This window comes from Callorhinchus milii, unplaced genomic scaffold (assembly GCF_018977255.1).
Source record: "Callorhinchus milii isolate IMCB2004 unplaced genomic scaffold, IMCB_Cmil_1.0 Scaffold20, whole genome shotgun sequence".
NCBI classification, from domain to species: domain Eukaryota; kingdom Metazoa; phylum Chordata; class Chondrichthyes; order Chimaeriformes; family Callorhinchidae; genus Callorhinchus; species Callorhinchus milii.
In genome coordinates, this window is record NW_024704761.1 from 3,068,320 (window position 1) to 3,086,966 (window position 18,647).

At 42.0% G+C, this 18,647-nt stretch overlaps 2 protein-coding genes across 2 annotated transcripts in view; one reads left to right on the plus strand and one right to left on the minus strand.

The window, feature by feature from the left end:
• Positions 1-4,330, plus strand: part of smurf2 (SMAD specific E3 ubiquitin protein ligase 2) — a 65,737-nt gene extending 61,407 nt beyond the window's left edge. Inside the window, exons 18-21 of the mRNA XM_042342350.1 lie at positions 289-409; positions 630-831; positions 1,347-1,422; positions 2,138-4,330. Of these exons, the coding sequence (XP_042198284.1) occupies positions 289-409; positions 630-831; positions 1,347-1,422; positions 2,138-2,237 (499 nt within the window). The 3' untranslated portion in view covers positions 2,238-4,330. The remainder of the gene's footprint in view (positions 1-288; positions 410-629; positions 832-1,346; positions 1,423-2,137) is intronic.
• A 453-nt stretch (positions 4,331-4,783) lies between these two features.
• LOC103175605 (centrosomal protein of 95 kDa) lies at positions 4,784-18,268 on the minus strand. The gene is made up of 22 exons (XM_042342443.1): positions 18,049-18,268; positions 15,612-15,740; positions 15,392-15,499; positions 15,046-15,162; positions 14,236-14,353; positions 13,921-14,030; positions 13,660-13,812; positions 12,909-13,177; positions 12,574-12,631; positions 12,249-12,343; positions 11,986-12,149; positions 11,375-11,507; positions 10,810-10,924; positions 9,978-10,153; positions 9,765-9,857; positions 9,342-9,489; positions 8,405-8,574; positions 8,090-8,164; positions 7,210-7,362; positions 6,835-6,981; positions 6,146-6,217; positions 4,784-5,640 (listed from the first exon to the last, which is right to left on the minus strand). Exons 1-22 carry the CDS (start codon positions 18,068-18,070, stop codon positions 5,464-5,466), a joined length of 2,802 nt encoding a protein of 933 aa, XP_042198377.1. The 5' UTR covers positions 18,071-18,268; the 3' UTR covers positions 4,784-5,463.
• Between the last annotated feature and the right edge of the window lie 379 nt (positions 18,269-18,647).

The following is an 18,647-nucleotide window of genomic DNA, read 5'->3' on the forward strand; positions in this document are numbered from 1 at the left end:
TCAAAGCTCTGAGTGCAGCCAGCAGCTGCTATCTCTTAGCTTCCATTCTGTACTGCTTCCTTTGTCTTGGACTTGCTGTCTCCTGTGATCTCTATTTAATTATTTCATCTCCTCTATGGCTGAGCTGTTTTTTTTTAAAAAAACACTCCAGGAAAGAGCTTTGTTTTCTGATCATGTCTGAATCCCTGTCTATTGTGTTTCTTTCGTTGAGTCACCGGCTATCCTTGCCCCACTGAGATTACCCAACAATTACATTTTAGTGTCACTCACCCACAAACACTATTGCAGGCTCTACGTGAACTGGCGGTTTCTGCGAGGTATTGAGGCCCAGTTTCTGGCTCTACAGAAAGGATTCAATGAGGTGATTCCACAGCACTTGCTGAAGACATTCGATGAGAAGGAGTTGGAGGTGAGGAGTGTTTTTTATGACGGTTATTTATCTGTTTATTACAGTGAAAAACATCTGTATGAAGTGTAACATTCACAGCATTAACGTCAGGTTCACCAATTACAAATGTAGAGCTGCCATGATATAATAAAATGGCGGAGCAGACTCGGGGGGCCTATAATAACTTGTGAGGATAATTATTATTCAATCTGTTGACTTGATTTTTATTGATATTTACCAGCTAATTATCTGCGGCCTTGGGAAGATTGATATCAGTGACTGGAAAGCAAACACTAGGTTAAAACACTGTACAGCAGACAGTAATATTGTTAAGTGGTTCTGGAAGGCAGTGGAGTCTTTCGACGAGGAAAGGCGAGCTCGATTGCTTCAGTTTGTGACTGGATCCTCTCGCGTGCCTCTGCAGGGCTTTAAAGCATTGCAAGGTGAGTACGTCTATAGATGGCACCGTGCAGTACCACGCAAGAGAATGGAACCCGAATAGAGTATCTCTTTGTGCGTGTGAGGGGATAGAAACTTCTCACTCAAGATCAGTTAGATTATACTGAAGCAAAAGTGTAATTTAAAAAATTGCAAAACTAGCAACAACAACAAAATGAAATTTTTAGAGCGCCTTTCACGTCGGGAGGACTTCCTAAAGCGCTGAACAGTCAGGTGTGAGACCGGCCTTGAAGGAAGCAAGGGAGGAAGCGAGGTGAAAGGACCGTGGGATGCAGTTCCAGAGTGGGGTAAGAGAGGCTGAAAGCCAGGTCACCGGTGGTTGGATGGGTCGGGCGGGAGACTTGGAGCAGGCCGGAGCCCGCTGAACGGAGGGAGTGGGCAGTTTGGTAGGGAGTCAGCAGGTCAGAGAGGTAGGAGGGGGCAAGATCATTTTATCTTTTATGATGGTTGTTGCTCAGTGTTAAGTGTATTAATCTTTGTGACATCCGTTGCTCTATAGGTGCGGCCGGCCCGAGGCTCTTCACTATCCACCAGATTGACGCGAGCACCAACAACCTGCCCAAAGCACACACCTGGTACGTTGATTTTTATTTATTTTTCCACTTGATGTTTTAGCATTACACACGATTGTCTGAAAGTTATTTTTAACATTTAAGAAAACGGGAAAGTGTTAAAATTGCTGTTAAATAAATAGTGGCTGAAAACACAGCTGCCAACGGCGGAGGGGGGTGAGAAATGCAAAAGACCCGAACTTGCTGAGCAGAGATTGGAGAGTAATGGGGTGTGAGCAGATCGGAGAGGTGGGGGGGGGTGCCAGGGCGTGAAGTGCTTTGAAACTGAGAGTTAGGATCTTGAAATCGATCTGCTCTATTATGGAGGAAAGGTTTGAATGATCTACTCCCATTCCTAACCTATCTCACTAATGTGTACTGGAATCTGCAGAAATTCATCAGCAGAACTACAGACACCCTTAACCTGTCATGAATAATTTTCTATCATTAAGTAAGTAGTTTCCACTTGTTCTCTGTCGTGAACAAGACACCAACATTATTACCCTGGAGTAAAAAGATACTGGAGTTGATCTGACCAGCAGAGGTAATGGAGAGCTAAATGGATGTTACACTCAATATCAAATGCAAGGATTATTATTAATAGGCAGTGTACTGAAGGAGTTCTGGAAAACAGCATTATGCACAATTGTGTAAGGCAGTTGAGGATTAGCAGCTGTGGTGTGATTAATAGCTTGTAAAGTAACTAGCAGTAAAATGCCTCTCTTCCTTTTATACCCAGTTTTAATCGAATTGACATTCCTCCATATGAGACTTATGAAAAACTCTATGAGAAGCTGCTAACAGCCATTGAAGAGACTTGTGGATTTGCTGTGGAGTGACTGGTTTGTGGAATCATGCGACTTCTGTACGTGCCTGCCAGTGAGGGCTCTCTTCAGCCAAGGTTCCAGCAGTGCTTGGAATATATAGGATGTCTTTCCCTTACTTAAAGAGGACAGTGAGAGGAATCGGATGATTAGGGAACTTTGAGGAAATGGTCGCCTGTCCTTTGCCAAGAGACTGCGATTCAGCTGCTAAACTAATATCTGGAAATGACAGACTGCTGGCTTCTTATGATTGACCAGTTAGCAGTGTTCTCGATAGATTTCTGACTTTCTTTTTAAAAAAAGACTACTACTGCAAGTACTATAGTATCTTTCTTAATCCCATCTACTCTACGCTAATAATTAATATCCCATGCATCATGACCTAGACTGAAGCAATCGGTAGAACACGCTATTGTTGGGCTGACGTGACTGTATCACACTAGCACCTTTTCCTTACTGGTTATTCATTTGGATTTGAAGCATAGAACTGTCGATGTACAGTCGTTAATAAAAGTTCTTGTAAAATATTCCACAAGATTCTAAAATGGAAAATTGGCTGAATTGTTTTATTTTGTAAATGTTCTTCCTGGTGTGTTCCTTACTTGAATATGTCTGGCAGTCCAGCCTTTGTTCTTTTTTTTAAAAGATCACAGGAGAGACATTCCACTTTAATTCAGCCAAGTCAGCCATAACCACTTTTCTCTCCTCCCACCTAGACTGAGAAACCTTTATATGAACTGTGTTTTACTAGCCAAGCAACTACCTGGGCGGTCTCAGTTTCTCCCTTTTACTTTGGCATCGAGGAATAAGTACTCCCTTTATTGTACATTAAAAGTGGCAACAGTGCGAATAGCAGTTTCTCCTGCCATGAATTCCCAGCATTCAATCAGACACACACATTCACCTCTGTTTAGTTCGGCCAGGCTGAGACAATCGTTGTATAGCCACTAACCACCTTTTTTTTTTAAAATATAAAATGTAAAACTTGAAGAGTGGCCCTGAGCTATGTTTTTCTATCCATAGATGAATTATGACTTATTGATAATTGAAGCAGCACAAGGCCCCAGGTTGTTTTTGTTTGAGCTCATTGTACGTTTTCTTGTAAGTTTAATGATAGGAAATACTCTGCAGATCTTTTACATCCACATGAGTTTTAATATATTTATAACCTGTTGACATTCTTGTCAGATGTTAGTATTTCTGACCGGAGAGCACCTGTTGAGAAGCAATCTTAGTTGTGTTTTTGGCCCTGCACTGCTGCCTGTCAATTGCAAGAGCATCATCCAATGGGAAAATGTCCTGCAATGGTGCTTTGTACAGTCTTGGGTAAGGTGTGAAACCTGGGGCTAATACTGTGATTATTACAATTTTTAAGTTAATTGTATCTTGACTTATTTTTTTTAACCGCTTTTTGCACACTTTAGGATTTTAAGTTCTGTTTGGTCTGTTAACCCTCTCCTCAAAAAAGTTGACAGCTGTAACATCTCATTATCAGAACAGAGTTCTTAATGGGACAGTTTTTTTTAAAAAAAATACATTGTCCTAATAAATGTCCAATGCACACGTGGTCTGTTAAACCATCCATAACACTATGCCTGCGTTTTATCAATGGTGCATTTAAAATGGCTGCATTCGTTGACGTGTTGCTCTTGTAACAACAAGCATGCCTCATCATAGGGCTGATAGCTTCCAGCTTGCTCCCATTGCTTCACAGACTTGAAATAGGCTGTAAAAAACAGAATGTTATAGCTGACAGGCGCAGTTCACTGTATATAACACTTTTTGGTCAATAGAATATTGTCTACCGGTTGTCAAAATCTTTTTTTTATATAGATGTAATTAGTTTACAATTAACCCTTGGCTTTTCTTCCCAGTTCTAAAAACCCTATATTTTATTTTGTTTTTAGAGTTCTCTTCCCCTTCCCCATTTTATTTGTATTTATTACAGAGTGTTTTAGCGTTAACACATTGTATTTCACCTCCCCGCTGTTACATGAGCTTTAATAAAAAAATAAAAAAACCTGTATGGAAACAAACTTATGTATGTACCCATACAGAATCAGCAATAAAGTGTATGCTGTTTGCACCCTCACAGCATAAACAATTCAGCCAATGTCTGCCTTCTCTTAACTGCTCAATAGTTTCAGGTTGTTTACATGAGTTGCTTTTTCTTTTCAGTCTCTGGTGCTTAATTTTGTCTCGTTAGTAAATCGGCCTGATGTTCGGTAATAGTTTGTCTCGCAAGACTAGACCATCTCATAGAACTGATGAGAATGATGCCTTTCAATGTGGTGAGCGTTAAAACCTTCACTCAGTTCTCCATTTGTGCAGTAAATTGTTGTATGGGGTGGGGGGAAATTCTCTCACTAATGTAGGATTACCACTCCCCAAAAAATCTGATCTGTATCATTAGCTAGATTTTAATCTGTACGAAGATTATTTTGATTTATTTTCCCCTTCTAAATCTTAGCCTGGAAGTCTTGGCAAATGGCACCTATATATTTTTCCTTTTGCAGTGCAGCTTGATAAAGGAAGTCTTGTTTTGTCAACAAATGGGTGTATATGTTTCAAAACAAATTTAATAAGTTAAATTAGTTTTTTAAAAAACATGATCATTTTAGGAACCCACATCATGGTTAAATTATTACAACTTGATACCAAACAAAATCATTAATTTGTATATACAATATCCACTTAAGGATTAAAAAATGAACTGCATTGTATTAGGCTCTAAAATCAACTTCTGACATTAAAACAGTCACATTGTGCTTGCAAATAGGAAGCTATATTGGAAGTGTTTTTTTAAAAAAAAACATGGAATAAAGACATTTAGGATTCGTTGCAGAAGTTGCATGTTCCCTGTTACCAAACCAACGCTGCAAGGATTGTAGTGTCATAACCTCTGGTCACATTTTGTATTTATATAAACCTTAAAATAGAGGTTTAAACGAGCTCAGTGGACACATTCAGTTTGATGAATGAAAAGGACAATATAGCAGCTGTAGTTTGATTATTTTTGAATGTCTTAGGTTGAAGAAAATATTGAACCAATGCCAAGCAATAAATTTACACCCTGCATTAATGGCTTACACGAATATGCTTCACTTCCCATTGCAGGTCTGCTCCTTCACTGTGTGGTTTTTGAAAGGTTATTTAACAGAGTTATTTAAGGCATTTAAATAAAAAGCTAACACCAGCCGTTTCCAACTCTGCTTAACCAAAGCACTGTTTGGTCAAATGTTTAAAAAGACTGAGTTTTGCTGAACTGGAATGAAGCCATCTGTACTCGTCGCTGCTGTCTCTCAGCCTCCAGTTCTCTGAAGTATGCATCATCATCATCCTGTGTTATCATTGCCTGAAGCTCGCGGATCTCTTTCTCCATCTTTACACGCAGTTCTTTCTTCATCTTCTGGAGTGCCTGAAAACATCACAAGAGCGTAAGTTTAAAGCCAGGTAATTCACATTTGAGACATTGTTTGAAATAATGGTGGAGATTACTGAGCCAATACTTCACTTAAAATAAGATTGTAGTCGTAAATTCCAAATACAATTAAGTCAAGCTTTCATTCCGAGTTTGTACAAATAAAACCTGGATCATTCAATAAGGTTACTAAGCCACATCCAGTGGCTGAGAAACAATTTGTTTAAAATATGAAAGTCAGTCAGAATATCCTATTGTATTTCCTTTGTGGTATTACAAACACATTATTTTAATTTTCCTCTATGGAAAAGGAAATGCAGATTATTGAAGGGAATTTGAAAGAAGGTCACCTCACGTAGGTAACTAACATAGTCATTGGGTAAATTGGACACCATTAGTATATACAGGGGTGTCCTACTGAGGTGAAAGGAGCTGCATAACAGTTTGTTAAATGTACACAGTTGACAGCATGTACACAGAAGGCAAGAAAGCTGAATATTACCTTAGTTTGTGCAGTCTCCCTGATTTGGACTTTGTGTCGCTCCTGAGCTACCGTTTCAGCCAGCATCAAAAACTAAGATTTAAAACAAAACAGATGCATTTAGACTTTTAGAACTGCACCGAATTTAAAATATTTTCTCAGGTCACGATCATAGTCGCTGGTTTGATTGCAGGAGTCGGTCAATCTTGCACGCTGAAAAGTGGCTGTGGTTTCATTAAACCTGACGAATACCAAATTTTACTGATTTTAAAGTCACACCAATGAGGGTACATGTACCATTTGTAATTAAGATATTTCTTCCCTTTTGTGTTATAACCCAGTATAAGGCAGGAATGGATGTAGGATTAGGAGACGGTTGTTGAACCCGAGTCTTAGCTAAACACATGCGGAGAAATGCTTCAGATTGGCCCTTTGGTGAATGAGGTCACCTTAGAAAAACAAGTTCTTTGGGTAGGAAGCAAAGGGCAGCTATGGCCGGCTGCTGTCTCCTACAAACACCCTAAGCAGCACAAGCTTGAGAGCCTGTGTCATATTCAGATTGCCCACACGTGCTACGGAAATCCTTTCTGCATACAAACTGCACAGTTCAACACTGTTCCAATGGCATTTGAAATACAAGAAACTGTTTGCAGCTCTATGCCAATGAGCCAAGCGTCACAATTACAAGGTCTCCAACTGATTTTTATTACCTGATCTTTATAGTAGTTCTCCATAGATTCCAGTTCTTCCCGTTGCCGTTTTTTCTGTTCCTCGCGTTTCTCTTTAGCGTACATCTTTAGTTCATGCAATCTGTGCTTCTGCAGCTCTAGTCCTTCCTCAAACAGATTTTTGAAAACCTGCAGGTTAAAGAAAAGTGAGCCTTACAGTTAAGACTGGTTGCTCAAACAAACGTTTGCATTCATATTTCAAGAGTCAATTCTTCAGTGATGCTTAGAATTGCAATTACCTGAAGTGATTACACTAGTCATAAAATATTTAATCAGTTTGATGACCAGTTGGCCATCAGTACAATTGAAAGTTATAGTTGCAGTGTGGTGGTGGACATTGATCAACCCCATCCTTACCCGCTCTTCTCGAGTTTTCGCTCGCATCATTTTAGCCCGAAGCTGCACGTGGTAATCACTGTAATATTTCTTCGCACGAGCCACTTGCTGCCTTTGCTCCTTCACCTTGTTCTGTGCAAATTTCTGTTGCTGGACGCGTTCTTTGAAGTCTTTCTGCAGCAAAGCAGGACAATAGTATCCAATAAGTCAATAAGTTATCTGAAGATACTTGTGTGAATGTGCAGAAATGATCCAGGCAATGGGGTTCCCAATTCACAGTATTAATGTAATTTAACAAGAAATCCCATTAGAATTCCAGTCGAAATGCAACGACCCCACTCGGATTTTGTCAGAGGGAGTGCATGAGGCTCCCTGTGGGGTAGTGTGATGCACTTGCAGTTATTGGAAAACAATCCCATTAAGAAACACCATAAATCAGAACCAAGTAAAAGAAACCAAAGAGATTTTATTCCAGTGGAATCAACAACAACAAGATTCCACTTATAGAGCGCCTTTCATGTCGGGAGGACGTCCCAAGGCGCTGTACAGTTGGGTCAGGACCCGAGCAGGGGAGAGATGGTCAGGGTGAGGGAAGGGAGGGAGCGAGGAGGGGGTAGAGAGTCGAGAGGGGAGCTGAAGGTACGGTCAAAGAGAAAGGTCTTGAGACCGGCCTTGAAGGAGGAAAGGGAGGAAGCGGCGAAGGCACTGGGGGATAGAGTTCCAGTGCCTAGGGGCTGAGAGGCTGAAGGCCCGGCCACCGATGTGGAGCAGACCGGAGCCAGAGGAACGGAGGGGAGGGTACGGGCAGGAAGGTAGGGGATAGTAGGTCAGAGAGGTAGGAGGGAGCAAGGCCGTGAATGGCCTTGTAGGTGAGGATGAGGATCTTGAATTCGAATCTTACCAGTCGCTGATTGTGCTCCCGTTCCTTTTTAATTATCTGAACCAAGAGGTCATGTTTTCTCTGAGCATCTTCAATCTAGAGAGGAAATATATAGTTAATAAATCTAGCTTCGTTAGGTCCTGGTCATACAGGTGCCTAATATGAATATATTCTTTGAACTCAGCTATTTTCCTGGCAATTGATATTGAAAGCCACGTAAGTGCGTGTTAAAGGATTTGGGGACAGACTGAGATTAACACAGTGCTACTGGGACCCAGGGTGTGGAGAAAGGAAATGCAGAAACTCCAATCCAGCCTGAGCCTCAGAGCTACTTACTTCCGACTGCAGCTTGGTTTGTGTGCGGTTCTGTTCACCCGTTGACCTGGTTAACTGTTCGATCTGTCTGAACTGCTGTTTCCACATCCTATTCATGGTATGGGGGGAGATCTGCAGATAGGGGAACTCATCCAGTAGGAGAGGTAGCAGGTCATTGTCTTTGATCTTCACTGCAAATAAAAACAGTGTAAAAGCCCACATGAGTTACTCCACAAGGTTCAAGCTTTGGACTCAACACAAAACAAACTGCTGTAATTTGAAGACATACCAAATATCAGATAGGGAGACTAGTTCTCTGAAATGAGCTAACATAACTGGATGGCAGCAACAATCCATGCACAATACAACTGACTGACATTTTACAGACAGTAAAAAGGCCACAATTCAAAGATCAATTCCTCCCATTTAAGAGCCTTCCTCAACTCCTTTGAAAGCCAATAAATGATTCAGAGAATTTTATTCCTCAATAAAACCTCAATGATACCAGTTACTGACAGCTGCTGTGAGCACACACACATGCACACGTACAATCAAAATAAAACTAGTGGTTCTTTTTGAAGCAGAAATCATATTTCAAGTTAAACTACTGCATTAAGAATACCTGACGATTCTTTCTCTCCCCTGCAGCAGTACTCGCTGCGATGGAGTCTTCTAGACCAGTAAGATCACAAAAGCAATTCTCCAAATTAGACAGCACCCCATCACTAGCCTCAGAATCATCAGCAGAGAGAGTAAAGAGGGAAATAACTGCATGCATTTTAAACTAAAAATGGATTAGAAAATACCCCCTTATTTCTGAAACACAATGGATTTTGATTGCTAACTTTAGAAAATTCAACTGCATTTATACTCAAACTATTTCTGGTTACTTCCAGGAACTCCAAAAGTCACATATTTCTGTAAAATTCACAAAAATCTTCAGCTTTGGGAACCTTACTTGGTGTTGCTTTCCGCGGCGTCACCGCGCCTCCTGGTGACCATTGGTTGTGCTTTGGTTTTCGTGGCATGCCTTTTGCACAATAAACTCTTCTAGCGTGTGGCGTTCTCAAAGCTTCTTTGAAGATATTTTCTTTATATTCTCGTTCCTTCAGAACAACAAGTAATAGATTTAAATAGCATCTTTCACAACAACAAATTGGATTAGTATAGAGCCTTTCATGTCAGGAGGATGTCCCAAGTTACTTGACAATGGGGTCTGCACCCGAGCTTCGGACAGGTCAGGCCTTAAAGGAGGAACAAGAATAGAATAGTTATGAGATACTCAACACTGGTCAGCTCGGCTGCAATGTGTGCAAATGATCAGATGTACTTAAAGATCCCTGAAAAAGGAGCAGTTCTGATAGTGACAGGTGGGACATACCGTTTTCTTAGCTTTTTCTTTTTCTTCACTGAGTTGAGATCTCTCTTTGGTTTTGTAATCCTCCAGCTCCTCCATGTACAATTGGCTAACCATCTGCACAAACACCAGGGTTTTAAATTACATTTCAGCCACACACACAGCTCCGATGCACCTACAATTTTCCTAATGAAATAACAGAAAACTTTGTACTTTGATCACAATTCAATCGTTTACCTTCACTTTCATCTTTTGAAGATCAAGTTCCTGCTGGAGATCCTTATGGATTCTCCTCAGTTGTCCCCCACTGGTTTCTCCATTCACAGCATCTTCACACTCGGCCCGAACTGAGGACCGAGGTGGCGATGGCGAGAGCGAGCGAGCACGCGATGGCTTCTTCAGATGTGGAGTAACTTTTAATTTAAAAAAAGGCTATCAGAAAACCATTTCACTTCCTCTCCAATTTTATTCTCCAGAACAAATACTCATTTCATGGGCACAAAAATACCAGTGCTTCCCCAAACACTAGTCATCCTCATGGGGGAAACTAGACAGTAAGTTTCAGGAGGCCATACAGCGGCCAGGAACGTGGGGGATGGGAAATCACAGCTCAGTCTGGTCCTTACCAAGTCAGGAAAAAATGATATACAGCAGCTGTTTCTGTTCTCTGTCACACTTTAAGACATGCCAATGGCCTGCATGTCAACTAAAACGTCACATTATTTGCACTGAACTTTAGTTATCACCAGTCATGTAATCCGGATAGAATAAGGAACAGCAGCTGGTATAGAGTGAGCTGCAAAGGCTGCAACCAAGAAATGTCTGTTATAATCAGCCCTCTTGATCATTAGCTCGTTAAATAGCCACATCCCAGCAGGAACAGGTTTGGGTGCGCTTCCCTCCCCACCCACCCTGGCCCCCTCTGGTTGATTCTCTATCTGGCAGTCAAACATAAAACACATCTGCTTGGTTGAGTCTGATGAACAGTAGCCAACTAAATATTCAGGTGAGGCAAGAGTAAAGCAAACAACTGTAACAGGCTTAAGATTTTATTAATGGGCTCCATTACCTGGCAGGCGCTGGACTCTTCGATACTCTGTAATGCTGTCACTGTGTTGAGACAGTTTATCTTCATCCTTTAAATTAGATGCTTCATATTTTTCACCCAGAGCTTGTTTCAGTATCTGCCAACAGCAAGTCAATCAATAGGTACAGTGCTCTGAAGGCAGCCACTCCCCTGTAGCAAACCCACACGCCCATGTAATCCTTCTGGATACTGCAGTGTCATAGTGAGGTTACTTTAAGCTCTGGTACATTTAAATTTTGGATTTTCTGTAGTGAGGATGTCATCACAGCCAGGAGTAATGGCCACAACTGGCTTCTGTGGGAAGAGAAATAATGGGGGGGGAGGGGGAGACTAGTTTCCACACGCCTGCTGCGATTGAAGCTTTCACTGCTACCTAGTGGTCAATCTTAGAGGTAACAGATAAAGGAGGTTCAATTATAGGGAAAGAATGAGTAGGTGAAGGAAGGGATTTGGGGATTACCAACATAGGTAACCTGTTCCCTCCTATGATAGAACCACAATTGTCTCAAACATTTGAATATCAGATTCACATGGGACCATTTCTCACCAAATCTAGCTGATTCAGCCTTCGAGAAAGTTTTTCGGAGAACTCGTGCAGTTCCTGCTCGGCCAAAAGATTCTTTGCTCTTCTGTGACTCAGTGGGGTGTTTTCAAATGCATCGATGTGATGATTATGATCACTACAATAAAAGAGATGTTGGTCACATCCTTTTTCTGTTGGGGACATTATTCACATTAAAAAGCAAGTCTGCTTTTCTAAAATGGTCACAATGATGCCGTATGAGACAGTCAGGCTGGCACAGAACCAAGTTCCCCCACACCCTGCTCCCACCCCAAATATACTCAATGACCACCCCACCCCCGAATACAAATAAAGTATTTCCATCCCACATATCAAGCATTACAAGTCATCAATCTCCAAGGGACAATTTAGCACCACTTTGCCACAAATTGAAACACTTTTGTAGGAACTGAGAACAGACAAACAAACTCAATTCCACTAAAAACAGAAAGATCTTCTCTCATGAATCTTGGTTGGATTGAACCCAGATCTCAAAGGTGAAAATAATAGTGATTTAAGCTTATTCTACCTTGTTTTAATGCCAATTTTGACAATATTCTGTCATAATCTGTGAATATGCAAAGAGATAAACCTACAGTAATGAGGTTTCAGGATCACTCCGGAAACTCCTCTCTGAGCCCAGCGTTCTAGACACCTTGTACTGATCAATCGATCTGCCTTCCTCAGCGTCACACCGCTCAGCATTACTCTGGGCAGTCATGAACTTGATGTCTGGCTCAATTTGAAATGCAACTCGCTTCTGCACAAAAGAAAAAGGCCATGTTGATTTTGAAAGATTAAAAAGTCTCTTTGCTAATCATACACTATTAACCTGAAAAGCAACGGGAACAACACATACTGTGGCATTCCTGGTGGGACTCCGTATGACTTGCTGACGCTCAATCTCATGTACTGCGGATTCATAGTCCTGCTGTGATCCTTCTTGCATCAAATCTGCCAAAGATACACACACTGAAACAAGGTATAGAGACATACAGCACAAAATCTCAGCTTCTCTCACATATAGGAACAGTTACAGTCCCTGAACTTGGTCACCAGTAATAAGACAACATTTACAATGTAGTTTGTTGTAAATTTAATGTAAAATAATAGGGATGAGGATCCCATTTTGCAGAGGAGTTACACATCTTGTACCTACAATAGGGCAGATAAAGAATTCTTACCTGGGGACAATCTTGAAGGAATCCCATTAGCAGGAACATTGGCAGACCGCTCTAGAAACTTGAGAGAATAGAATTTAAATCATTAGTGAAACAATTTGTTAAATAGCTTATAAACCCTCTAAACAATCTCCTTTAAGAAAGCAAACCGTAAGAGAAAAGAAATCATGAAGCTTTAACGTCTCATGTGTACTGAACTAATTTTTGAAAACTGTTCACTTAAATAGTTTTCTTTCCACTTATGAAAAGTAATCTGCATTTTGGAAAATAAGTGTGAAAACTGGCTTCAAAAAGATTTGAAGTAATTGTAAGGATAAAGTTTATTTTATTCTACTCACATTGCAGACAGTGGATGTGTCCGCATTCTGCCTTCCTGCCAGACGTGGACTTCCTCGATGGGAGCTAGGCTGGTTCGAATGACTGACCATTGAAGTTGGACTTTCTCTTTGTTGACGAGGCTCAGGCAAAGTTGGGGCTTCGGCTGCAGTCCTGTGTTCTGCCAGGCGGTAAGGTGACTGCAAGGGAATAGCAGAGCGAATGGGTTCCCCGAGCTGCAGGGCATTGGGTCTCGTGGAAAGATTTCTGGGAGTTACGAAGGTGGCAGATCCTAAAAACACAACATTTTATTAAGTCTATTTTTGTGATGTTGAATGAGCCATATGTGGAGCGGTCTTACAGCCATGCAAGATCGTTAGATCAGCTGTTTCTAAGGGCATGGCTTACAATAATCACATTTAATCACTGCCCTAGATATAAGCAAGAGCTATTTCTGATTTCATCTGATAGAAATACCAGTGCCATGGCATTGAAGTCATCGCACCCAAAGAACACTAAAAACCCTTTAGCTACTCAATTTCAAACAGAAGAAAATAAAGTTTTCACATAATTATTTTGAATGTAAAATGGCAGCTACATTTGCTTACACAAGCACAGTCCCTTTAGACGGGCTCTATCAAAATACAAGTTCATTACTGTTAAAAAGAAACTATTACTGCTTCTACTAAATTGATAACATTCTAGTGTAACATTGGGTAAAGGAGTCTTTTGGGTAAAGGTACATTTCCCACCTCAACAAACACACACACTCACTTCCTTGAATTTGCATGTCTTCTAGCCTTGAGCCTGATACAGTATCATTACAAAGGGGCAAAGAGCAAATGTCATCATTCCTCCTCTGGGTCCACGTGACATCCAGCTCACCATCAGTTTGCACAGCTCCATTATGGGTACATACAGAAACATCTAAAAATATACAGGAAACATTTAAACAGATTAAAATCTATATTAACTACATTATGGAAAAACCCAATCCTTTTTAAACAAACCCCCAAACCATTTAGAAGCAATTACCTATGTCTTTTCTGCGGCTAAATGTACACGCAGATTCTCCAAGGCGGATTAGCTCCCCAGTGGATTCAGATCCACCCCTATCCTTGTTGGAGCTTAGAGAGGTACAAGTCCTGGAATTGCAAAAACAGCTTTCAATATCAGTAGGACAATGACCAATATTCTGATCCAGTTATACATTTTCATGCAGATTTCAAAATGAATCTGTAATTGTATTTATTTGGGGAGAAGGGTAGTACCCAACCAAATCTATTCCCACTTGGCATTTCCTAGTTGCACATGTAGTTGCACTCAATAAATCCAGAAAATACACTCAACTCATTTGATGAGGATTCTCTTGCTTCAGGCACCCTCTCGTCATGTTGGTCTCTGAGCTCCTTCTGAAGAACTCCTCGAATGATAGATAGTCCTTCTTTGGATAGAAAGTCCTCATCCACTGTTCACAAACGCAGTGTGTGGATTAGAGAAAACCTTCAGTGATCGTAATTATTTTGACTTATTTTGGTAAACAGTTGGAAATAAAAGCGTTATACCTTGCACATCTTATTGCTCTATGTGGTAGATATGGGATAACATGTTTTAGAAAGATTGTATGCTCCACAAAGAAATGTTATAGGTCATATTCTGGACACATAGGAGGAAATTATGAAGATATCTGGAAGTGATGAGGTTTACACTTGACTTACATTCAAACTGAACTGGTCAAAACCTGATCTTGAAGGAAAAGCAAATCTGAGGGTAGTGAATGGCAAGTGCATAAGCACTTAGGTTGCCTCGGCTCACAGGGGACAGTTATTCTGATGTGAAGTTCAAATTTTCCAATCAAATGTTAATGCTCAGGGTGTGATTCATCTTTCAGATGTTTATCAGCTGAGCAGCTGAGCCTTTTCTGTTTATAGTTCAAAAACATGTTTCTTTGGTTTTCAGCTGTAACAAAGAACTCATTTATTTTGGAATGTTAACTTTCTGGGGGGGGTCTAGTTCCATCACCACTCCAGGCCTCTGTTACACACGCACTATTTTTATATAAAAATTGTAAGTAATCTCTAGGTCATTGTGATCAAATCTTGCCATGAAAGGCGTTCAACCTAAATTATATAAACCGTTTCATAAACAACAATTACTTACCATTGCCAGGCTGGGAGGAGGCCTCACTGATTTGCTCGGTGAGATATTCTAACAAACCATCAAAGATTTCCAACAGATTCTGAATGCTTTCTTTATCACCTCGTACAATGTTCTCTCCTGATGTGGGTGAGGAAAGAGGAGGAAAATCAAAATACAAGACTCCACCATTAATCTATGTAGTAAATCAAATCCAATGAAGCACTTTGAGACTTTGACAATGTGATAAGGTGCTCACATGCAAGGATTATTACAGATGAGAGTTACCATAAATTTAGTTCTGAAACAATAAGGTCAAATATTTCCTGTTAATAGCTGTAAAGAGATGGTTGCATTGTTTGTTACTGACCTGTTATATGCGGTAAACTGATTTGCAAATAATCCAATGCCAATGAATCTATCACCGCCTGCACATTGTGGGCATCATCTTCCTGACTCTTGGGAGCCGCTATGTAATCTGTAATAGATACAAAACTTTACATGCAACTTCTAATTAACACGCAAAGTGTGGTAAACATCTGAAATGCCTAATTAAGGTGGATTTTCTTCATAGTCACTCACTTGCTTACCTGGGACCCTTTCACCAAGAATAGCTTCATAAAGAGCAACAAACGCACTGGCATCACAATCAGACAGCCTGGTCACCTCTAGGCTAATGTGGCACTTGCTAAGAAGATCATTGGCAACAGCAACCCAATCTGGAGAGAGGAGAGCAAGCAATGACCTTTGATCTGGAGATGATACTTAAATGCTAGGAAGGAAAGTGAAGTCTGGAACATAGAATATTTAACATATCCAGTGGCATGCTTACACCAGCACTTTCTAATCCATCTTTTTTAAAAAAGTGAAGTGAAAAGGTTGTCATTTCATATTGAAAGAACGAATGACAGTACATTGAAGCAATTTCCTGTTTCAGTTTCATGCACTGAGTTATCAGAAATTTCTGAAAACCTGCTGGCAAGTTTATGGACTGCAAGAACAGGACAAGACAAATCAAAAAAATATATATAATATATCTAAAATACACAACAGAGCATTTAGATTTAATTCTCTTTTTAAAAATATTAGAAAATTGAAGCTTCCTGCAATTACTTGGTTTTGCCTAGTATTCGAATAAGTGTTCAGAGCAGAATCTTACTCTGGAGAATAGATTTGCCCTCCCTGCAACCCAAAATGAAAGTCCTGAAAAATCAAAGGATATAGAATATACTTAGGAACTGTACAAAGCCCTTTTAGCTGGCGTGTGTCAGAGACTATTAGAAACTATGGGGCCTAATATAATCATTCACTTTGCACACGCAGTAATTTAAAGTACAGTAATTAAAACGTAGACCAGACAGGAGGATCAACTTTAGGCCAAGCGAATCCCACAGAAAGAAATTTGAGTTGCATTTAGTTTTGGGTGGGGGGGAAGATGGCAAAGTCAGGACAGGAATAACCCCATCAACATGAACCTTTGCCTGGCACAAAGATACTTGAGTCAGCCCGGGGGCATGCTAATTCTAGAGAATTACTGGAAAGTATCTGGTGAAGTCATTGCGAGAGGACATCTATCTGTACGAGGTAACAGCCGTTGAGTGAGGGTGTGTGGCATTGCTGTGCGCAATTGGCTGCCGGGTTCGCCCACAAATATACAGTCGATTCACTTGACAGTGTGTTCTGCGAAGCGCTTTGGGACGTCCTCCCGACGTGAAAAGCGCGATATCAAATGCGAGGATTATTATTATCCTCGTGGCTGTATCCCCACACGGTACTTCACGGGGACAGCACCACGCCAGGGAATGTCTTGGGGAAAGTCCAAGCATTTTGAAGACGCAATGCAAGAAGAGTCAGTCCCTCCAGCAGGGTTTTTTTTCCCCCTATTTATCATGTTACAGGAACTTGGCTGTATTCCAACGACGTATTACTCAAGAGCGCAGTGACTTTTCATGTGTCATTCCCTCTGATGCATGTACCCCGCGGGCTGTCAGGAGACGCCCATGTCATCAGCCACAGCTGTCCGTCCCGATGGCACATTGACAGTCTTCGGGGGTGGGCGGTGGGGGGGGGGGGGTTTTTTTGAAAAGGGGGGAAAAAAAAAAGCAGACTTTGTGAAAGCTTCGAACTATTGTTATACCTCCTGTCAACCCGCAGCTGATTAAAACACACGGCCAGAAAATAACGTGCGGGCGGGCGGTGGGCGAAAGGCTGGAAATGAGACGTATATATTAATATGATGGAAAAGGAGCAAAGGAAACCTTTAAACGCTTTCCCCTCACACACACACACACACAAGTACAAACCGTGGGGCTGAGCCCCTTTTCGGGTGGTGGACAGTCGGAGCTCGAAGTCGAATCGAAGTGCAGAGGGACTCGTCTCTACTGACCGGAGAGATTTTCGGTTTAACACCAACATAACATAACACACTCCGAATTCCCGAACGACAGGAGAGCACATCGAAAAGTAAAAGGGGCGGCGGGGGGAGGGGGGGGGGGGGGGTCGTCAGGAAAGGGGGGCGAGGAGGCACCGCGTCACCAGCTGCTTCTGGGGGGGGGGGGGGGGGGGGGGACAGACATAAACAAAGGGGACACAACGCAGCACGAACCGCGTAAACAAAAAAGCAGAGAGTGAAGTTAAATAAAAAAATACCCTCCAAACAAACCCACTATTATCCTTCAACTGCAGTCCGCAGCTTCTGGTTACCTTGACAATGTCCCCACAACTTTGGGAGGGGGGGGGAGGGGGGGGGGGGGGGGGAGGGAGGGGGTCGGGACGCGATCGCTGCTTCGCTATCGAGTGTCTTCTGCACTGTTTACCCCCCGAGGATCGGGCGATTGGGATCGAAATCAAAACCCAGGGAGAGAGACAGCCCCGGGCGCCACCCCACCCCACCCCACACAAGTTGGGGACTTGACAAGCGCTGTGTGAGGGGTGTGGGTGGTGATGGTGGTGGTGGTGGGGGGGTGTGGGGGCTGTGGGAGGATGGAGTCACCGCTGGGAGCAAAGACAGTCGTCACGACCACCAACCTCGCTCTCCCTGAGGTTCCATGTCACTTCAGAAAGACTCTCCGACTGCGATCGGTCCCGCGTCCCCTCATGTTATTCTTTCTTTTTTTCCCCCCCCCTCTCTCTCTCTCTCTCTCCCCTCTCCCTCTCTCTCTCTCTCCCCTCAGGACTCGCTCCCAACGGCCTCCGACCATTTAAACCGTCGCCCGCCCGCCATTGGCTCGCGCCGTGACGCCGCCAACCGACCACACCCGGATGTTACGCAACGGCGGACCATCGTTTTTTTTAAAAAAAATTCAAAATAATTTTCAATTTTTTAAAAAATTTCCCTTCACCCCCGTTCACATCGTTACAACGTCAACCCCCATTTTTATTTATTCCCCCGGAGGAGGGTTGGGTGGGGGGGGTGGGGGAGAAATGACGGTTTTTTACCAACAATCGCCCCCCCACCACCACCATCATAGTTTGATTGACGTCACCCGGTCGTCAAGGAAAAAAAAAAGCCTTTTCACCGCCTTGTATGGCCACGCATCTGTCCTCGCGCGTCAAAATAGTTCCGATGACATTCAAACGCAGAAACCGGGGTTCGGGGCGCCCGGAACCGACGCGTATCGGACTCG